Source organism: Onychomys torridus, chromosome 1 (genome assembly GCF_903995425.1).
Source record: "Onychomys torridus chromosome 1, mOncTor1.1, whole genome shotgun sequence".
In the NCBI taxonomy this organism is placed as follows: Eukaryota; Metazoa; Chordata; class Mammalia; order Rodentia; family Cricetidae; genus Onychomys; species Onychomys torridus.
Window position 1 is genome coordinate 45851738 of NC_050443.1, and position 21253 is coordinate 45872990.

Here is a 21253-nt window from a genome sequence, read left to right on the forward strand (position 1 = left end):
CATCCAGACAGTGATCACTGAAGAACACCTGTAGCTGTCCTCACCGTTAAGCAATTCCAGCTGGTGTTCCAAGTGCAGGATCGAGGATTTGAGGGTGCAAGGCAGTGGTAAGTAAGCACAGGCCCTGGCAATCTCCAGCACACACAAGAAGAGTCATGGGAAAAGTCAACATCTCCCCAAGACCAGAAGTTCTAGGCTCTCCTACACTTGAAAGTCCAGTGCATGACCACACAGTGTTAAGTGTGTGTGTGTGTGTGTGTGTGTGCGCGCGTGCGCGCGCGCGTTGGCTGCGAGACTGGTTACATGGAGCAGAGAGCAGATTGGGTGACAAGAAAGAATCCAAGTCTGGTGAGGGTCAGATTCCTCACTCCTGGAAACCAGAAAGCTAAGAGAGCTAGGAAGGGATCCTGAGGTGAACAAGTGATGTGAGAACCTAAGGCCATCAAGTGCATGCACACACATGTACACCTTCTCACACGCTGGCACACACATATACATAAACACACACACAAGAACACATGTACACATACATTCACACACACATGAACACACACACATGAACACACTCGCACATACACATGCACACACTCACTGTCACATGCATATTCACAGAAATACAGACACAGAAATACATTCACACACACACAAATGCACACACAGAGTAGGAGATGATTCCACTTGTGTATTGCAGCTCTGTATGTTTCCGATCTGTTAAGAGCTCAAAGAACATCAAAGCAGTGAGCACAGAAAACCTCCACATCTTGGCTGCAAGTGTCATCCTCTGTTACAAGGGACTGGAGCCTCCTCAAGCCAGGTGGCTTATTCATGACTGAGCTCTAAAAGCCCAGACTGAGCCTAGGGCACCTCATGCAGAAAACAGAGACGGGTATTCAAAGATGGAGAAGGCAGGGTAAAAAGGCAGAGGAACTAATCTGCAAGAGCTCCCACAGGCTGACTGAGTCCTATAAAAATCTAATGTCAAAAGGTAATGATAGCAGGTCTGGTGGTGGCCTTTAATCACAGCACTAGGGAGGCAGAGGCAGGCAGACCTCTCTGAGTTCAAGGCCATCCTGGTTTACAGAGCAAGTTCCAGGACAGACAGGGCTATACAGAGAAACCCCATCTCAAGGAAAAGTTAATGATAGCAATAGTTTGTAACCCACTGAACATGACATGGCTCTACAGAGCCATAAAGAAACGAATGGATGGGATCTCACTACCATGGGCAATTTTATGTATCAGTTTTTAAAATAAATTTAGAGAGAGAAAGAGGTGAATGACAGCTGAGGAAATAGTTCAGTAGGTAAAATGCTTGTTGCACAAACATGAAGACCCAGACTTGAATCCCTATCATCCATGTAAAAAGCCAGGCATGGTAGCCTGCCTATAATCCCAGAAGTGGGGAAGCAGAGTCCAGAGGATCCCAGGGGCTTGCTGGGCTAACCAATCAGTCTAATCAGTAAGCTCCAGGGCCAGTGAGAGATCGCATCTAACAAGTGAGCTCCAGGGCCACTGAGAGACCCTGTCTAACCAGTGAGCTCCAGGGTCAGTGAGAGACCCTATGTAACCAGTGAGCTCCAGGGTCAGTGAGAGACCCTATGTAACCAGTGAGCTCCAGGGCCACTGAGAGACCCTATGTAACCAGTGAGCTCCAGGGCCAGTGAGAGACCCTGTGTAACCAGTGAGCTCCAGGGCCAGTGAGAGACCCTGTGTAACCAGTGAGCTCCAGGGCCAGTGAGAGACCCTGTCTAACTAGTGAGCTCCAGGGCCAGTGAGAGACCCTGTCTAACTAGTGAGCTCCAGGGCCAGTGAGAGACCCTGTCTAACCAGTGAGCTCCAGGGCCAGTGAGAGACCCTGTCTAACCAGTGAGCTCCAGGGTCAGTGAGAGACTCTGTGTAATCAGTGAGCTCCAGGGTCAGTAAGAGACCCTGTCTCAAGAATTAGGTGAAAAGCAATAAAGATACTTGATGCCAACTTCTAGCCTCCAAAGGCAACCACACATATGTGTACACCTGCACACACATATGTGCACACAAACACAAAACAAAAATTAATCAATTCATTAATGCATACATTCATAAATGAAGGTAAAAATAAGCAAATGAGGGAATCTCTTCTTTTTCATACACAATGGTGGCAGAAGAAAAGAAATGGAGGCAGAGTCAGGATTTGGTAACCACGCCAGAGTGCTGAGGCAGCAGCATCTAGGAGGCTGAGACTAGGGGACAGAGGTCCAGTGAGAAATGCAGGTATTGTCTTAGACTAATCTCTCTATGGAATTTTACTCAGTTCCAAGAGGAAGCCTGGTGAACTAAAGGGGAAAGGGGGGGCATAATACAACGTGACCAGCCAAACACAGTGAAAACCCCCTGGTGGGAGTGAGACTTCATGTGCTGCCTGGCCTGATGTTAGGCACCCAGGGATGTGCATCAGCTCCTTGGGGTGTTTCTGTTGAGGAATACTGGGCAGACACATTGAAGGCTCTTTCAGATGGTCAAGACATGAAGGACAGTGAAAAGATGATGGCAAAATGGCTCAGTAGAAAATGATGCTTGCCACTAAGCCCAATGACATGAGTTCAATCCCTGCATCACACAGTGGAAGGAGAGAACTGACCCCCAAAAGCTGTCCTTTGGCTTCAATCTGAGCACTGTGGCATGTGCTCTCCTCCACTCCCAGCACAGATAAATGACTCAATGTCATTTTTAAACTGGCTGACTTTTATTTCTGTTCTTAGTGCCCTTCAAAGCCTATTGCCAGGAGGCCATTCAGTAACTTAACTACATCTTTGATGGACAAACATTTACACCGAGGGAGCCCTACTGAGCCCTTCACACTGCATCAGCTACTACAAAGCAATCTAGTTTTCTGATGTATCATCCATCAGTCTTGGAGATGGTGGAGGAAAGTGTACTCAGAAGTTATAACATTAGACACTGTAAGCCTGGAGGACAAAACCAGGACACCCAGGAAAGAGGGAGGACTTGGGACAAATCGGTCCTGAACAGTCATGGGCTCACAGAACTAAGGGAGAATACCATTGCAGCCATCACAGCTCTTTGTATTAGGGCCACCTGGCCCACATTTCCCTGAAGGAGATCATATACTTTTTGACTTTTTAAACTGAACGCAATCTGTCATGTTTTGCAAAAAATTTAATTATATACATCAAACTCATGCAATATAAAATTTGAATAAAGCTGTAGTTTGTGAGCAAGTCTGAAATGATAAGGGCCTTTCAGATTAAAAGTATCAAGGACATCCTAGTTTCTTCCTGGCAGATTGAGTGAATGTCTGTACTACTTACGATTTGTCAACACTACTGGTCCATCCCTGCTTTCTGAATCCTGTGGGAGAATCAGTCTCACGATGACATGGATCTGGATGTATGCAGAGGACTTTGAAATGTGTCTCTTTAATGAAGTAGTATGGTGCAAATTACAGTTTACCCTTTTTATGATTTAGCTCTTATGGTCTGGTCCATAAGAGTTGCCTTCATAGGTGGACCAGACCACCAATGATGTGTCCGTTTCCTCCTTCCTGAGAGCTCCCTCAGCCAAAAGCACTGATATCTGAGCAATATTCATTTGTCCCTATCCAAACAAGCATTTCAGGCTTAAAGATTATTATTCACAGATTTTCAGGCTTTTCTTTCAGTCAAAGGACCCAGATAAGCAAAAATACATCAGCAGTCACAGGCTGGTCCAGAAAACAGCCACTGAGACAGACATGGGTCGTGGGAAGGAGACCTTTCTGTGATGTGAGGCCTGGACTGCTGTGGAGACTTCCTACAACATCCAAGTAGACAGAGCTGTGTCAAGTGCTGTAAGAAAATGAACATGGTCCACAAGACCGAGTGAGCCCTGAAGACCGCCCACCAGTAACCCAGAATGTGAGGTACTCAATGTCCCTATTACTGAGAAGGCTTGAGTCTTCTGGGACTTGGAAGCAGAGGCATTCTTGTTATCTCGAAATGTGTAAAGCCTGGCCCACTGTGAGGACAGACACTTGCCTAACCTCGTCTACTACACCCACCCATGCCTGAAAATGCTCCGCCGCCACCATCCCTACCTCTCCTGCCTCCGCCACCTCCATCACCACCATCACTAAAGCTCTCTACCTTAACCGCCTTCACTACCCGCTGCTCTCCAGCCTCTTCTTACACCAATCCAGTCCCCCACCTCTACCAACATCCCACCTTTGCTACTGCCAAATACCCAGTACCTTCACTTCTGCTATCTCCACCTCCTTCATCACTAACGTGCTCCATCTCCATCTTTACCATGAACAATGACAACACAGTCTACATCCAGCATGGTGTCCACTTCCACCCTGCCACTCCACCCCCGACGGTACCCCCTCACCACAGCACACTCTCCCCATCGCCACATCCGCTTTCACCATCTCCTCCGCCAAAGCACTCCACATCCATCACTACTGCCACTACCACCACCAGAGCAAGCTACCCCTCCACCTTGTCTACTTACACGTCTACAGCCTTGACCTTTGCCAGCACCCAAAACATCCCCTCCACCTCCTTCCCTTCCACACCTTCTCCACTTCCACCATCATCTCTATTTCAAGCTCCAGCACATTCTACTTCTACCACTACCTCTCCATCTTCCACTCCCACTTCTACCAAAACACCCCACCCGTAACTCCACCAATAAAACACTCCATATCTATCACCCTCATCACAACTCTCTATGGTGTGTCTGCCATCACCACGGCATTCTTCATCACCACGATTATCCATCTCCACCTTTACCTCTTTCCTTACCAAACAGCTCTAGCCCTGCTACCATACCAGTACCATTCTTGTCTCCTCTACCACCACAGCCATCCACCTCAACCAACATCACCACTTACATCTCCAGTACAGCCGCTACCCTTCCGCTCTACAGTTCTACATATCACCTCTACATTTACCCATACATACCACGCCCTCCTGTATGACCCCATGTCTACAGTCTGTTTCCACCACCACCTCCACCTCTGCCACTATCACCATACCACCTACATGCACCTCTACCATCATCATCATTGCTACATCCTCTGCCACCATCTCCATCTCTGCTGACTCCACCTCAATTAATTAGACTGTGCTTAATTAGACTGAATCTAGGGTTACATTAAGAAGAACCTGGCCTAAGCTTATGCTCCGGTGTAGCTTTCCCACAAACAGAATGGATGCCATCCAATGAATGGCTCTGTTCTCAATTTTAGATTTCAGGGAGGAAATTTGACCAAGAAGAGATGTGAAATTTCAAGCAAAGTGCCCTGCCCCTTAAATTCTTCACATATTTAGAATCCAAGAAGGCAGAAGATGCAGAAGGAAAAATATAGCCTGGTCGCTTTGAACAGGCAGTGACTCCAGAGGGAACGGAGTAGCTAAGAATGTCAGGATTCCAAAAGCAAACACTCACTTTTCATACTGTCTCCCTCCAAAGCCTCACCCCAAACCCCAGCATGGGAGCCTATGGATGCTGGAAGCCAAGGATACATATGTTCTTACAAAAACTGGCACAGAGGTTCGGGATTTAGCTCAGTGGTAGAGTGCAAAGGCCCTGGGTTCGATCCTCAGCTCAAAAAAAAAAAAAACCCAAAAAACTGGCAGAGCATATATCCTACACATGCCCTCCTGCACACGTGTATATAGCCAGGTGTGGTGACACATGCCTTTTATCCCAGTACTTGGCAAGCAGAGGCAGGTAGATATCTATGAGTTTGAGACTAGCCTAGTATACATAGAAAGTTCCAGGACAGCCAAAGTTGTATAGTAAGACTGTACCTCAAAAGAAAAAGAAAAAACTGTACATGTTCAGTACAGACACAAGTGTTTTTTCAAATACTTCTGATCCACAGTTGGCTGAATTAGAAGAAACCAAATACACAGACAAAGGGGCTATTTATCACTTGAGCATTCCAGTGGTGGTGGGGGGACCATTTAGCCATTACAACGTTGAAAAACGTCAGTTCTTCTAGGAAAATACATCTACAGAATATACTTGCTCAGTTCCGGGCTGGCCTGGCAAGATTTTACCAAGCATCTCTAGACACAGTGTCAAGAACCAGGAAGACTGGGTGAACTCCAGACCCCTGCGTACACTAGGATGCTGATCCATTATGCCACAGGGTTTACAGAATGAGCTAGAGTGCCAGTCCCATTTAATCCCCACAGAGAAAGCTAAAACAATTGCTTCTCCCCAGGAGTGAAATGGCACCAATTGGATTCTGGGAAGAAGGCCAGGTCTCAGCTGGATCCCAAGGCTTCTGGGCCAGGAACCAGACCTCGAGACTCTGTCATAGGGCTCCCATTCTAGCTGCACTTGATGTGTTTCCCAAGTGCAGTGTAAGATGTAATTCTTCCTTATATGGATTTGGAAAAGTTAGCAGTCAAATGTAAAAATACAGTAGATTATGAACTATATTTTTCTTTCTATTTCTTGTTTGTTTATTTTAGTTTGGTTCTTTGAGAATGGATTTCTCTGTGTAGCCCTAGCTGTCCTGGATTGCTCTGTAGACCAGGCTGGCCTTAAACTCAGAGATTCTTAGGCCTCTACCTCCTGAGTGCTGGGATTGAAGGTGTGAGCCACCACACCCAACTTCTGTTTAGCCTCAATAGGCAAAGTAAGCCGTATATTTAGTACTTTTATAAATCTTAAAAAATGGTACATGGGTGGGCAGTGGTGACGCATGCCTTTAATTCCAGCACTTGGAAGGCAGAGACCCATGGATCTCTGTGAGTTCGAGGCCAGCCTGGTGTACAAAGCAAGTTCCAGGACAGCCAGAGCTACACAGTGAAGCCCTGTCTTGAAAAACAAAAACAAAAACAAACAAACAAAAGATATCTAATAAGACAAAAACTTTGGCTCTTGTGAATTAGAACACTGATAACAAAATACCTATAACTATTTCCTAGAATAAGGCTTATCTGCTCCTACCCAACTATGTTCTCAACTGACATTCTCAAAGGTCTTTACCAGGCACCTTGCCTTTAGGTTCTGTGGCTGGGCAGCAGTTTCCTCTGAGATAGTCTTCTACCTTGGAAGGACGTTTAGTAAGATACGAGATGTACTAAAGGTGGTTAAAACATTCCATCCCACAGGAACTTCATCAAGCTCTCTGAAAGTAAACAACTACACAACTTCAGGAAGTCCCTGAAATTCACCAAATTCACTAAGCTCCTCTCTCCTCAAGCATATATAAGTTATAAGGACTGTTGAGAGACATACTCAGACAAGACAAGCTGCCTGGAAGAGGCTCAGACCAGCCAGAAAGAGACAGACTCCAATTGCTGAGCTGTCTGCAAGCTGTGCAGGGACAATTACAGTTTAGCCCCATGCCAAAATGTCATATGCTCACATGTACTTAGACATTATAGGATCCAGTTTCAAGTCTTACAGTAGAAAGTGAAAGCAGCCAAGCTATTTAACTCTTGGTTTATTTATTTATTTTTTTTAATATTGATTGATTTCCTACAAATGGAACCATCTACAAATGTTCAAAGAATGATATGTCACTGCCCATTATGAATATGAAAAGAAAGAAAATAAATTCAAATTGTAAAGACTCCAATTTATCACACTCACAAGACTTTATTACTACATTCTCATGAAGGAAAAAGAGACGGAACCCCCTGAGCCAAAGTCCACCATTCTTCAGTGCCACGTTGGAAGCAGAAAGCCAAGCACCTGCCCCGCAACCCCACACACACACTGCCGTTCACAAGACAGCCCTCCCTGGTCTTGTGACACCAGTGTTACATGCCTGCCCTTCCAGGAGGCTCTGCCCTTTCCCTTCTCATGTGAAATCACACAGCAACCATTTTCCAAAAGAAGGAAATTAACCTGCAGAGGGCAACTACTCTGGGGTGGTGCTATTTTCTTCCTTTCTTGACCATCGGCTAGATTAAGTCTGGCTCAGAAGGCAAGGAACAAATCAGCGACTTAAAACATCATTAATAATTACAGGAAAAAGGTAACTATATTTGAGCTCAGCTTTCCAGATCATTCAAATATGCATCTCTCTCTGGGAAAACAGCCCTAACACGAAAACCCAAGACTTTATGAGCACTGCCATAATGTCCTAAGGTGTGGTTCTCAACCTTCCGAACGTGACCCTTTATACAGTTCCTCATGTTGGGGTGACCCCCCCACCATATTTTTTGGTTGCTACTTCATAACTGCAATTTTGCTACTGTTATGAATCATAATGTAAATATTCTGCAAGACAGAGGTTTGCCAAAGGGGTCACAACCCACAGATTGAGAATGCTGTTCTCAGGAGTAAATCTCAAATTTGACCTCAGAGGACAAGTTATAACCAGAATACAATTTCACTACAATATTAAAATATAATCACCTTCAAACTCTGCATAAAAATGTTTGTGAAGCATAAGTGAATGGTGGATGTATTTAAACTTGGGGCCAATTCCCAGGATATCTCATTATGGTTATGTAAATATGCCAAGATCCAAAAACTATTCCCAATCCAACCCACACGGGATCCCGAGCATGTCAGGGAAGTGATGAACAGCGTGAGAAATCCTCCTTCCCGACACCGTCACCTTTTAAGAAAGACCCACCTCTCCCCCAACCAGAACAATTGCCTTAGCAAGGAAGCATAGTTTACCCCCGTGCTAAATGCACCAGCTAACAGATCACATATCGGCAGCAATGATGCTGAACACCACAGGAAAGAGCCAGCACCATCTCAATTTCTACCCATAAACGCCAGCAAGTAATTCAAATGTTCCTCAGTGTAGTCACTGTTTCCCTCCTGAGAGCAAAGCAATTCATGTTAAAGCACATTTACATTTTCTATAATCACCCTCTCTGTTAGAACTCAGGTGGTATTTCCCAGTTATTCATGAATGTTTCCTTACCAGCCACATTTCACCTTATAATGTCTTATGTCATAAAAAGTGTTCATGAGCAATTTTAAGTAAAATAATGAAACAATATTATACTAAAAATAATTACTAAAACTAAACATTGTTTTTTTAAAGATTTGTTTTACGTAATGAGTGCTCTATCTACATGTACGACTTCATGCCAGAAGAGGGCATCATATCCCACTATACATGGTTGTGAGCTACTATGTGGTTGCTGGGAATTGAATTCAGGACCTCTGGACAAGCAACCAGTGCTCTTAACCGCTGAGCCATCTCTCCAGCCCCAAAACTAACCAAATTCTGAAAGTGGAAAATAAATGCAGCATTCACGTTTACTGAGCCTCTGTTTCCATCAATGCCAGTCACAGGCTAAACTCTAATGTCATTTTAATAGACTTTATGGAACAACAGTCAGTGGTCTTTTTATGATTGGGAATTTTTCCAATCAGAACCCAAAAGGAAGAGATGGGACCTCTATTACAGTCCTAAATATCCAAGAGTCTGCCAATGAGTCCCCTGACAGAGACTATTCTAGGGTTTCCTTTACAGTGTTACAGCATCTCTTTAAGTTGAACAGAGCTTAAAAATGCCAGTGTTCCTCCAAAACCACATGGAATTTATCAGGTGAAAATCTGTCATGTGTCTGGAAAGAAATATGACTATCAATGTTTTAAACCTTTAAAACAGAAAACACCACCATTAAGTGAACTGAGAGTCATGTCTGTCTCTATCAGGAAATCAGGTGTCTGGAGTTAATCAGAGGTGGACGTTGCGATTCAACCAAACACAAACTTGTGACTGTCACAGAAATTTACATCAATAGTCTATTGCACTTACTTTTCCCTCTTTCCATGTGTGTGATGTGCGTGCATGTGTATGTCTATTCTGCATCTGTATGAGCACACTTGTGTGTGGGTAGGCCTGCACATGTGGGGCCCAATGTTGACATCAGGGGTCACCCTCCATTACTCTTCCACCTCATTCAGTGAGGCAGTCTCTAAATCAGCCCCAGAACCCACTGATATGGCTGGTCATGCCAGCCAGCTTGCTGTGGGGGTTGTGGGGGGTCCCTGGTCTGACTCTTCTGAGGCTGAGATGACCCAGAATTTACATGGGTTCCAGGGATCTGAATCATGGTCTTCAGGCTAGTGTGGCAGGCACATTAACCACTGAGCCATCTTCCCAACCCCTCAATTCCTTTTTTTTTTATTTTTTATTTTTTTTTTTTGAGCATTCAGCAGGACTTTTGTCTTTGCAGTGGGATCTTCATTACGAACCATTTATTATAAAGGTATCAGGCACACACTAGCTAGGAAAGCATTCTCATTGGTAACCTGTTAGATATACCATTTTAAGAGTAGACCACCACAGAACAAGCTTGTTGCAGCTTTATAAAAATACAACAATAAAATTTCCATATTTCTTGAAAAATAAAAGTACATGCAGTCCACTTACAGTGAGTTCACAGAAATCGATGCTGTCCAGGCTCTTGCTACGATGTAGTCTTCCTTTAATTCGTCGTAGGGAAGGTTTCCCCTGGCTCACACCAGAAGTAGCACCATTAGGGTTTTCAGAGGATGGAGTTACCCTGCAAGAAATGGGGGGATGCTTAAGGAGACAGGTTTACAGGTGAGCACATTTCTACTCACAGGTTGTTATGGAAACGCCAGACACTTCCCCCCCTCCTCAAGACGCACATTCTATCAAATACTATTTCGGAACCTTTTCTTGGCAGCTGACTAGTTGAGAAATTTTCTTGACAGCGTTCAAATATTTCAGAATTAGGATTCAAGAAAAGCCAGCTCCCCAACCATCAAGGAAACAGTCCAGAGCAGGCTGATGTGTCCTGGGGAACACGCAGGCATCTGCTTCCCTCCAGGAAGTGATTTATGGAGCACTTACTCCAGTGCCTGGCACACATGAGACAAGTCAGCCATCACAGACAATGCTTGGCAGGCTTTTGTTAGGCATGGACAAGACTTACTTAAACATACCTTAAATGTTTAAACACAAGAGTCAATACTGAATTCAGTATGATCATGGGGTCAGAAAAACAGAGATTAAAAAACCAACAACAAAAAACCCCCCAAACAAAAAACCTAAGCGTCCATAGAATGCACCCTGAGACCTGTGCTCCTATGTGAAGACGCAGGACTGCCAGACACTGTTTCTGAGTCGCTGTTGGGAGCAGCAGGAGCAACCTGCCTAGAGAAGGTGCCCAACCTGTGGGGACAGGGCCCCCCTGGTGCTGGACAGAGACAATAAGCCAGATACAGCAAAAGGGCTGAGTTGTGGAAGCCAGTTTCCTTTCTTTCTTTCCTTTTTTTTTTTTTTTTTTCCGAGACAGGGTTTCTCTGCGTATCCCTAGCTGTCCTGGATCTTACTTTGTAGACCAGGCTGGCCTCGAGCTCAGAGATCCACTTGACTCTGCCTCCCAAGTGCTGGGATTAAAGGTGTGCACCACCACCACCACCACCACCTGCCTTGTTTTCCTTATTTTATGCTGCCATCTCCTACTGTAATACCAACCCAAACTCACATACTAACCTTTGTGACATACTTCATGCTGACTGAAAGGGCATGTCCTCCATACATCACTTTTTAGAAAGACACACAGGCTGGAGCGTTAGCCAATATTTAAATAGTATTAATTTGCTCCATAGCTTAGGCTGGCTGAGAAGTCAGCTTCTCCTGCCTGAGTGTCTTCCCCCAGGGCTGGTGTCACAGGCATGCACCACTCTGTGTGATGCTACTAGCAAAATACATCCGCTTTCTTTATTAGTAAGACAGTGATTATTGTAAGGCAGTCTAAGGACACCTGTACTTTACAATGAAGGGAATGCACCTATTTAGATATTTGAAGAGCACAGAACTGTGTGAAAATGCAAAGTGGAGCTGTCCTTCTCCCCTTATCTCAAACCCCCATCCCTCTTCTAAACCACGATCACTAGTTCTTCACACAACCTCCCAAGCAAGCGTGCATGTTACTGGTTTTGTGTGTTCTCTTTCCTTTCCTTTTTCCTTTCCTTTCTCCTCCTCCTCCTCCTCCTCCTCCTCCTCCTCCTCCTCCTCCTCCTCCTCTTCCTCCTCTTCTTTCCCTATCCCTGTTTTTCAAGACAGGGTTTCTCTGTGTTAACAGCCCTGGCTGTCCTGGAACTCACTCTGTAGACCAGGCTGGCTTCAAACTCAGAGATCCGTCTGCCTCTGCCTCCTGAGTGCTGGGATTAAAGGCGTGCACCACCACCCTGCTTTTGTTATTTCTTTTTAAAATTTATTAATAAGGTGACCAAATTGTATTTCTCTGTACTATATTTTTTCATTTAACAGACCTTGAAACTATTCCCATAATAACCCATACAAAACTATTTCTCTCATCTTAACAACTAAATAGTATTTCATCTATGGATTAACATTTTTTATTAAACCACTCCCCTGTTGATGGGAATTCAGTTTCCAAATGCTTCCTATCAAACCATAAGTCAATGACCCTCTTTCGCATTTGCATATGCAGTCTTTACTGAAGAAAGACTCCTAGGAGTGGAATGCAGGTGCAGGATGGGAGTTCTCTAAATGTTAAGCACAGCTACCATACCTTCCGAATGGGCACGTCCATCCGTGCTGCAGGACAGTGCCCACTGAGAACCTGAGTTGCCCGTACAGCCACTCTATTACTTCACTGGCTCAAAGCCCAATCTCTCTATGTTCCTGGTGATTTTGTATTGCTGAACTACTGACTTTTGCCAAAAGGACTGTTGCAAAGTTTCCCAGCATGAATACAGCCTTTGCAATTGATCTTTATGTAACTACTAGCTTTTGCTTTACATATTTCAAGTACTTTTATTGCCTTACTGTCTGTGACTCAGATCTTAGGGATTTGATCTACATAAAGTCTCTAAGCCAGTGACAACTTTTCTTTAATGTTTATGAAAATTTCCCCCACCCATGTGTTAATCTTTACCTTTTTCTAGTTTATCTCTTTTGTGTGCATATATTTTCAGTCTTCCCAAGTCTTTTCTCTTATGTTGTATCTGTAACTCCTGGTAGGAAGTACAGTATTTCTCTTTTACCCAATCAGAGAGAACATGTCTTCGGAGATGATATGAGTCCATCAGAACTTACTGTGGGTACTGATCTATTGAGGTGCATTCCTGACATCTTGTCTTATGGGTTTTCATGAAAATATTTTCTTATTTATTTATTTATTTATTTATTTATTTGCTCTATTAATATCATTAGGTTTCCTCTGACCCCACCTCCTTGGGACTTGATTCTATTTCCAAGTAGTAAGAGTTTAAAGTTATATTGGGGTGAATGCTGTGGAATAATCCTCCTGTACACTGTGAAGATGTGTTGCTCTCACTGTTAATAAAAAGCTGATTGGCCAATAGGTAGGCAGGATTTTAGGGGCAGAGAGAATGCTGGGAATAAGGAGGGTGGAGTCGGGGGAGTAGAGAGCCAGATGCAGAAGAAGGAACACGGGAAGTCCACAGATGAGGTAAATGAGCCTGGGGCAGCACAAAGATTAATAGAAATGGGTTAATTTAAATTGTAAGAGCTGGTTGGAGACAGGCCTAAGCTATTGGTCAAGCATTTATAATTAATAATAAGTCTGTGTGGTTATTTGGGAAGCAGGTGGCAAGATAGAGCTGATCAGCAGTCTAGATGGAAAAACTCCACCTACAGGCGACTCTTAACATTAGCTAGTTCACTGCAAACACACATGCATGAGCATACATATGCATATGCAGGGAGCTGGATTCCCTGTAGACAATAAACTCTGCAGACACTCAATTCCCTTATGGAAAAATAGTGAAATATTTGCACACAATTTATGTGCACTGTCCATGTATTTGAAGTTATTCTAGATTACTTATAATACTGATACAATGCAAATGTCGTGCAAGGAATAGTAATACTGTGCTCTCTGGGGAATAATTACAAAGAAAGTATTGGCCTATGTTTGCCCACAGAGGTAGAGCCTGTGAATATGGAGCCCAGTGTTTTAAGGGCCGACTGTAAATAGTTAAACTCACCTCTTCTACCAACCGCAGGTTCACACCCTCCTCTGCAACAAGAGGCCTTCCACCTCCTCACTCCCTTCTCCACCTCCTCGCTCCCTTCTCCACCTCCTCGCTCCCTTCTCCACCTCCTTGCTCCCTTCTCCACCTCCTTGCTCCTTTCTTGGTGCTTCCACACCCCGAGCTCTACCCACTCAGAGAAGCTGGCAGGTTTCCTAACCGCTCTATCCTTCCTCCCGTCTCTTTTGCTCACTCCTCCAGTATCTGTTGCCAATTTGTTTGGCCATTCTCTTTTCTATTAATGAGCAAGTTTTTATTTGTCTGTCTGTCTATCTGTCTGTCTGTCTGTTTTTGAGACAGGGTTTCCCTGTGTAACAGCCCTGGCTGTGTTGGAACTCCCTTTGTGGACCAGGCTTGTCTTGAACCCACAGAGATCTGCCTGCCTCTTCCTTCCAAGTACTGGGATTAAAGGCGTGCGCTAGATGAGCAAGTTTTAAACTTTGAAAGTATCTAGACCTAATTATCGCAATGCCTTTTTTGCACTTTCTCCAAATCACCATCCATCCAATGTTCTTCTCTTTCCTCAAGGACTTGATAATCCTGGGAGACCTAGGTTACTTCTGTTTGTACTGGGGCATACTTGTCCGCTACAGTATTCACTGTGCCTGCTGTCAGTGACTCTGACAATGACACAGATGTGCTGCCGGAAGGTCTGGGGAAACATTCTGAGTCAAGAGACTTGGTAGATCCCTCGGAGGGAGCCACATTTCTCTGGCCCGGCACCCACAGGCTGCTTTAGGAAGTAAGAAAGCAGCACCTCTATCAGCTACTGTCACAGACAGAAAGGGTGAAGAGCCACGCTCAGGACATCACGTAAACTAACTCCAAAGTGCTCCAGATCTCCTACCACTCTGCCACTGGGTCCCCCCTGAAGTCAGATACCCCAGCTGTGCCCTGGACAGTGGTTCTACAAGCCTTTCTTCCTGGTTCAGCTCCTCCATTTTCTGAGCTTGTCAGAATTCTCAGAAACACTATTCATGGAGGGTATTCTTTACTGTTTACTCAGATTGTCATTAATTTGGTTTTAATACAACGTTTCAATTTTTGCTGAATTCCCAGTAAGTCCAGTTCAGTTCCCAAAGAACAAATTCGATGATGTCATGTTCAGGATTCTCTACATGTAGAGAAGCACACGTACAGCTCCATTGTCTTCTCTGCAGTCAAAGTCCTTCCCAGGACAATGAGGATCTTTATTCACAGGGAAACATTTCAGGACACTGGGATGGGCAAGGACTTTCTTGGACAAGGCCTCAAAGCACAGGAAACAAAACAAACAAACAAAAATAAGCAAATGGGATTACATCAAACTAAACAACTTGTGTACAGGAAAGGAAACAGCCAACAGCGAAGGGGCAGCCTACAGAAGGGAGATGAGGAACCCCAACAACTCAACAGCAAATGAGAAAATATTCTAGTTTAAAGAATGGCCAGTTGCATGCAGTGGGTGACTACAGATCACAGCTCCTTAAATTGTACATCAAAATCCACATGATGTCATATAACTGAATGTGAGGGTCATGGAAAATTTGACAACATAAAGAGTTTCTGTTCAGGCAAGAGTCCAAACTTAATTCAAAATGTAATGTCCCAGGCAGTACTCGCCTGCATTGTATTGTGACTTCGCTACAGTGTTGTTTCTGAACACACAGCTACATGCTTTGACAACCATGCCACAATGTAAAGGAACACTGTTGTGTGCTAGTGCGCTGCTGGCACACCAGCTCAGGTTCAGGACACACTATTCATTGCACATTTTACTAGATATGTTTTCATTACAGAAACGTCTTCATTGCAGAAATCAAAGACAGTATTTTCTTACTGTCCATCTCTAACGTGTAAATATCAAGTTAGCATATCTTTGGATTGTATGGTGTTAGAATGTTTGGTTTTAAAACTTACTGTATGAGCAGGTATGATGGCATATGCCTTTAATCTCAGCACTCGGGAGGCAGAGGCAGGCAGATCTCGGTGAGTTGAGTTCTAGGCCAGCCTGGGCTATATAGTGAGTTCCAGGACAACCAGGGCTATATAGAGAGATCCTGTCTCAAAACAAACAAACAAACAAACAAATAAATGTTGCTCTTTAAGTTGCTGACTTGAATGAATTTTGGCTTAGGATTAAGACAGAATTTGCAACAATTTCTGAAACGGCCCTAAACATCATTTTATATTCCATATTTATACAAAGTAATACTCTCAGAATTGATGCCTTATTATCAAATCAAGATGCTGACAGCTCTGAAACATGGTGAAGGTGCTGTGTCATGCAGTATGAATTTTCAGACAAGACTGATAAAATAAACAAGCATATCCCTCTTACTAGTATGTAAACTGGCTTCAGTCTAGTGAATAACAAGATTATATGTATACTAAGTAATTGTTTTAAAATAATTTTTACATGATTTATTATTGTCTTAGGCTTTATATTGCTGCAACCAAACACCACGGACAAAAAGCAGGTTTTTTTCCACTTACACTTCAGCACTGCTGTTCATCACTGAAGGAAGTCAGGACAGGAACTCAAACAGGGCAGGATCCCAGAGGCAGGAGCTGAGGCAGAGGCCATGGAGGGGAGCTGCTTACTGGCTTGCTTCTTATGACTTGCTCAGCCTGTTTTTTGATAAAACCCAGGACCACCAGCCCAGGGGCGGCACCACCCACAATGGTCTGGCCCCTCCCCCACTGATCACTAAAGAAAATGCCTCACAGCTGGATCTCATGGGAGCATTTCCTCAACTGAGGTTGCTTCCTTCCTGGTGACTCTAGCTTATGTCAAATTGACACAAAGTCAGCAAGTACAACTACCATTGAAATATTACATGTATGCTTGTTTTATGTGCCTTTGTAGCTGAGGCCACTTAAGATTATTCTGGTGGAAAGAAATTAGGAGGGGGAAACATTTAAGATGCCCTACCAAGGAAAACAATGTGCTTTATATTTCAAAAGAACTAGAAGAAAGGATACTGAATGTTTGTTGTTGTGGTGGTTTTGTTTTCTTGTTGTGTTTTTGAGACAGGGTTTCTCTGTGTAGCTCTGGCTGTCTTAGAACTTGCTCAATAGACCAGGCTGGCCTTGAACTCACAGAGTTCCATCTGCCTCTGCCTCCTGAGTGTTGGGCCACCACTGACTGGCTAGGATAGTCAATGTTTCTATCATAGAGAAATGACAAATTTGGGGGGAGATGTGTGTATATAGATTTAACAGTTTAATAATATATATGTGTACTAAGCATCTGATGAAACTCCATAAATATGTACAATTTTAATTTTATATCCCAATTAAAAATAAATTTAGCTTCAATTTAAAAAGAACTTTAGTCAAATAAGAAAATAATTTAAAAAACCACAACCTAGCTTTTCTTTTTATTTCTTGTCTGCTAGTTACATGGTTTGACTGTATTTTAGAAAATTAATGTAAATATAACACCAGCTTTTTTGGGTGAAGAAATTTAAGATTTTTCACAAGGTTTTCTGACATCTCACTTAGAAAGCCATACAATTTTCTCTTTCCGAAAACTATAAGCCTAACACTTAAAGCTTGACATGACATTTGTATCCTAATTACAAGTGGCTAGGGTATACAATGCTTATCAGAGATGGTTCAGTGAAATATGAAGTTCAATGATGAGGCAAAACAAAAAAATCATAAATATAATCAGAGGACAGGAACTACCCCCTCAGGCCCACCAGGGTCATAACACAAATATTTAATAATCAGATGAATGGGACTGGTGTGTATCTGATGGTCATCAGCTCAGGACCCACCTCGCCGGAGAACATGGCATTTTGTCTGAGTTTAACCAGGCTTCTGCTCAGGAGTACCATTAACTTAAGAGCTCTGACCAGGTCTCTGAGGATTAGACACCAGAGGCTGAAGGGCAGAAGGCTTAGTGTAAACCCCCTCTCTTTGGTGGGGAATAAGAATGCATGCCGACCCAGGTAATAACAGATGTTAGCTCAGGGGAAGGGGAAGTGATTGTGGACACACAGCACAGGTGAAATGCTGCTTCTCTCTTCCATCTCATCTTTTGGGCATCAATGTGGGTCCTGCAGAGTGCTGTGTATGTGGTCAGTTTTCTGTTGGACACTCACAATAATATTGAGGATGCCTATAATTTCTTGAGTAAGTACAAAAAAACCAAACAATCTCATTTGACACTCTTGAAATCAATCTCCCCTCCACCATACCTCCTTCTCCCTCCCTCCTCTCTTCTCCCCTCCTTCCTCCCTCCCTTCCTAAGGTATCCCTTTTCCAACCCTGATGTTATGGAGGTCAACTGAGAAACTCAGACTCTGATGACAGTTCCAGAAACACTAGAGAAACAGTTTTTGTTGACAAGGAAGCACAGTTGGGAATGTAGGCCTAAGCACCTTATAGAACTTACCTTAAATTAAGGAGAAATTAATAATTAATTTACAAGAAAGTTGTTCTTCCCCAAATTTTAAATTCCATTAGTTACAAAAGTAAGAGTGTTGTCTCAGTAAGAGAACTATACCAGACTCAACCACGGTGGGACAGCTGAGCTGGCTGTCCATAGAGATGGGAGAAAGTGAGGACAGAATGGCACCAGGGTCCCATCCTTGACGTGAGTTCTGGAGTAGCTGTGTGACTTTGGGCAACAGTTTAAATCCCTCCAAATCTCAGTTTCCTTCGGGGTTTGGTGCATGGAAGACTGATCAAGGGGGATTGCTATGACTTTGAGTCTACATAGTGAGTTCCAGGCCAGCCTAGACTTCAGAGTGAGAGAGTTTAGTGAGTGTGGGAGTGGGGTTGGGGTGGAGTCTCTCTCTTCACCCTCCTCTAATTTTCTTATGCAACCCTATTTTCGTCTTGGGCATAGCCAATGTGCCTACAAGGCAGAACTCCAGGATCTTCCCCTTTGACTTCTTGTTTCCAAATGTGGCCCTCTTCCTGGCTCCTGGCTCCGGGCTCCGGGCTCCACTGGCTGTACTAGCTGCTTGTTAGGGGAGGCTGTGATCTATGCTGCAGACTCCACTATCTCAGCTGCTGAGGAGCTTGCAGCACAATGCAGTCAGCTTCCTAGAGAGGCCCTCATTTGGGGACTAGCTGGCTCTGGCCCAGACATTATCACCAGCCCAGTAAACTGTTTACCATCTCCTTCTAGTTCCTTGTGTGTGATCTCCTGGCTGAGGCCATCAGGGAAAAGTAAACACCAACCTGGTCCTATCAATCATGTCACACCTGAAGTCACAAACCCCAGGCTCTCTGTTGGCTGCTGTCCAAATCCAGTCTGCTAAACTTCTGACGTGGGCCAGTGAAGCTCTGTAAGGCCCCCAGGAAACTCACATTTCACTCTTCCAAAAGGCACAGCAATGCGACACACCTCCTTGACACTGTTTACTGTTCCTCCCAGACCCTTCCCTCAGCTGGAATGTCTTTCTACTCCCCATCCTGGAGGCCAAATGTGTCCAGGAGTCTCTGGCCTTCCTTCAGCATGAGTGCCAATGAGGAGCTCTGCTCACTGCCATTTCTGACCACACCCCACGTAGTACAAACAACTCAAGCTCTCCTGCCTCATCCCTTTCCAATTCCCAAAAAGGACTTAGTAACAACAAAGAATTGGGCCAAATAAACAAATAAGATGGTAAAAATGAAGCAGATAAGGAGAAAACTATCCACAAAGTTAATCACTCATCCCTCTATAAGATATTAATTTAGGTGTGGAAGAGATGTCTCCATAGTGAAGAACATTTGCTGCCCTTGCAGAGGCTCTGGGTTTGGTTCCCAGCATCTACGTGGTGGTTCACAACCATTCATAACTCCAGTTCCAGAGAATCCCAAACTCTCTGACCTCTCCAGATACCACATGCACATACAGTATACATACAGACATGCAGACAAAATACTAACACATAAAAAATAAAATAAATAAATTTAAAAGTTCAAGACATTAATTTGAAAATATTAGCAACAGACAGCCATAATCAACTCGAGGCAAAGCTAATGAATGAGATTGCTGGGAGGCCCTGCTGGTCAGAGGTAGCAGTCTACCATGGCCTGGCAGCTCTCCGCAACATGGACACTCCCCCCTGGTGGAAGGCACCCTGTTCTCTACCTAACCTTATTTGGAGACTGTTTCTAGGCCCAGATGGATGCCTGACTTCTAGTGTGACCCTGGACACAGTCCCCTGCAGCTTTCCCCCTGTTGCCCATATGGTAATTATATATTGCACGAGGAGCATTATGATAGGACCGTGCTGTTTAATGTAAATTAGGTAATTTCCCGGGCTGCCATTCCCAATCCTATATATTCCCTGGAATATACTCTGGAATAAAGCTGAGCTGTCTCACTGAAGCTCTCTCCTGGAGAGCTGTCTCCATGTGCTCACAGGCCATATAAAGCTCTCTGTCATCGCTTTTGCTCTTTGTCCTTGAGAATTGGTGGCCAACTGGCCATGAGGACAAAGGGGACCCCCATGAGACAGTATAGTATTGTTTGCACTAAGGGGGAATTCATAACAAAGGTGTGGGAACAGAAGGCTGGCTGAGAACAACAGGGCAGCTTTTTAAAGGACATGAATCCTTACTAGGAGAGTTCACTAAAGATAGTCAAGGACTGGGGAGATGGCTTAACCAGGAAAGCCCACTAGACATACCAAGGTTCAATCCCGGGGACCCTGGTGCAGAGAAAGAACTGTCTCCTGCAAGCTGTACTCTGACTTCTGTGTGTGCGCGCGCGCACACACACACACACACACTGTCATTAAAATCTTTTTAAAGATAGTATACTTTCTTTGTAGTTTATAGTTATCAGTCCAACAGTAATTCATGTAGTAGATTAATAGTAACTAGCCATTCATTACATTTGTGAAAAGGGCAGTATGTATGACTGTCTGTAATTTGCTCATTTAAAAACTGTGTGAAAGTCCCTATCGCTGCAGACACAGTGCACTTCAGTCAGGACCCAGAGACCCCTGAGCTGGAACTGTCCTGAACAGCCCCTCCCTGAGGACTAGCTTTCATGTTACTAGAAGATACCATGCAAGCTTGCAAAGGAGGGAGAAAGCCAAGAGCCCTACCCAGCTAGGATGCCTACGAACCACATCAATGACCAGCATAGTACAAGAGCCCTAAGGGCGCAACAGCAGCATGCATTCCTTGGTGGTAACCAACATCTTGTTAGTTGGACCTGAGACCTATTCAACAGCAGAGAAGTAATGCCTGTACTGGAAACTAGCTAACTACACAGTGAAGTCATGGTTACTGGAAGAGAATTTATAATCACTCATTTACTAAAGCAGCACAATCCCTAGTAATA

At 44.1% G+C, this 21253-nt stretch overlaps 1 protein-coding gene across 5 annotated transcripts in view; it reads right to left on the minus strand.

The window, feature by feature from the left end:
- Positions 1 to 21253, minus strand: part of Tjp1 (tight junction protein 1) — a 247469-nt gene that overhangs the window by 219942 nt on the left and 6274 nt on the right. For all 5 annotated transcript variants that reach the window (XM_036184814.1, XM_036184797.1, XM_036184790.1 and 2 more), the window contains exon 2: positions 10352 to 10484. In XM_036184814.1, coding sequence (XP_036040707.1) covers positions 10352 to 10484 — 133 coding nt within the window. The remainder of the gene's footprint in view (positions 1 to 10351; positions 10485 to 21253) is intronic.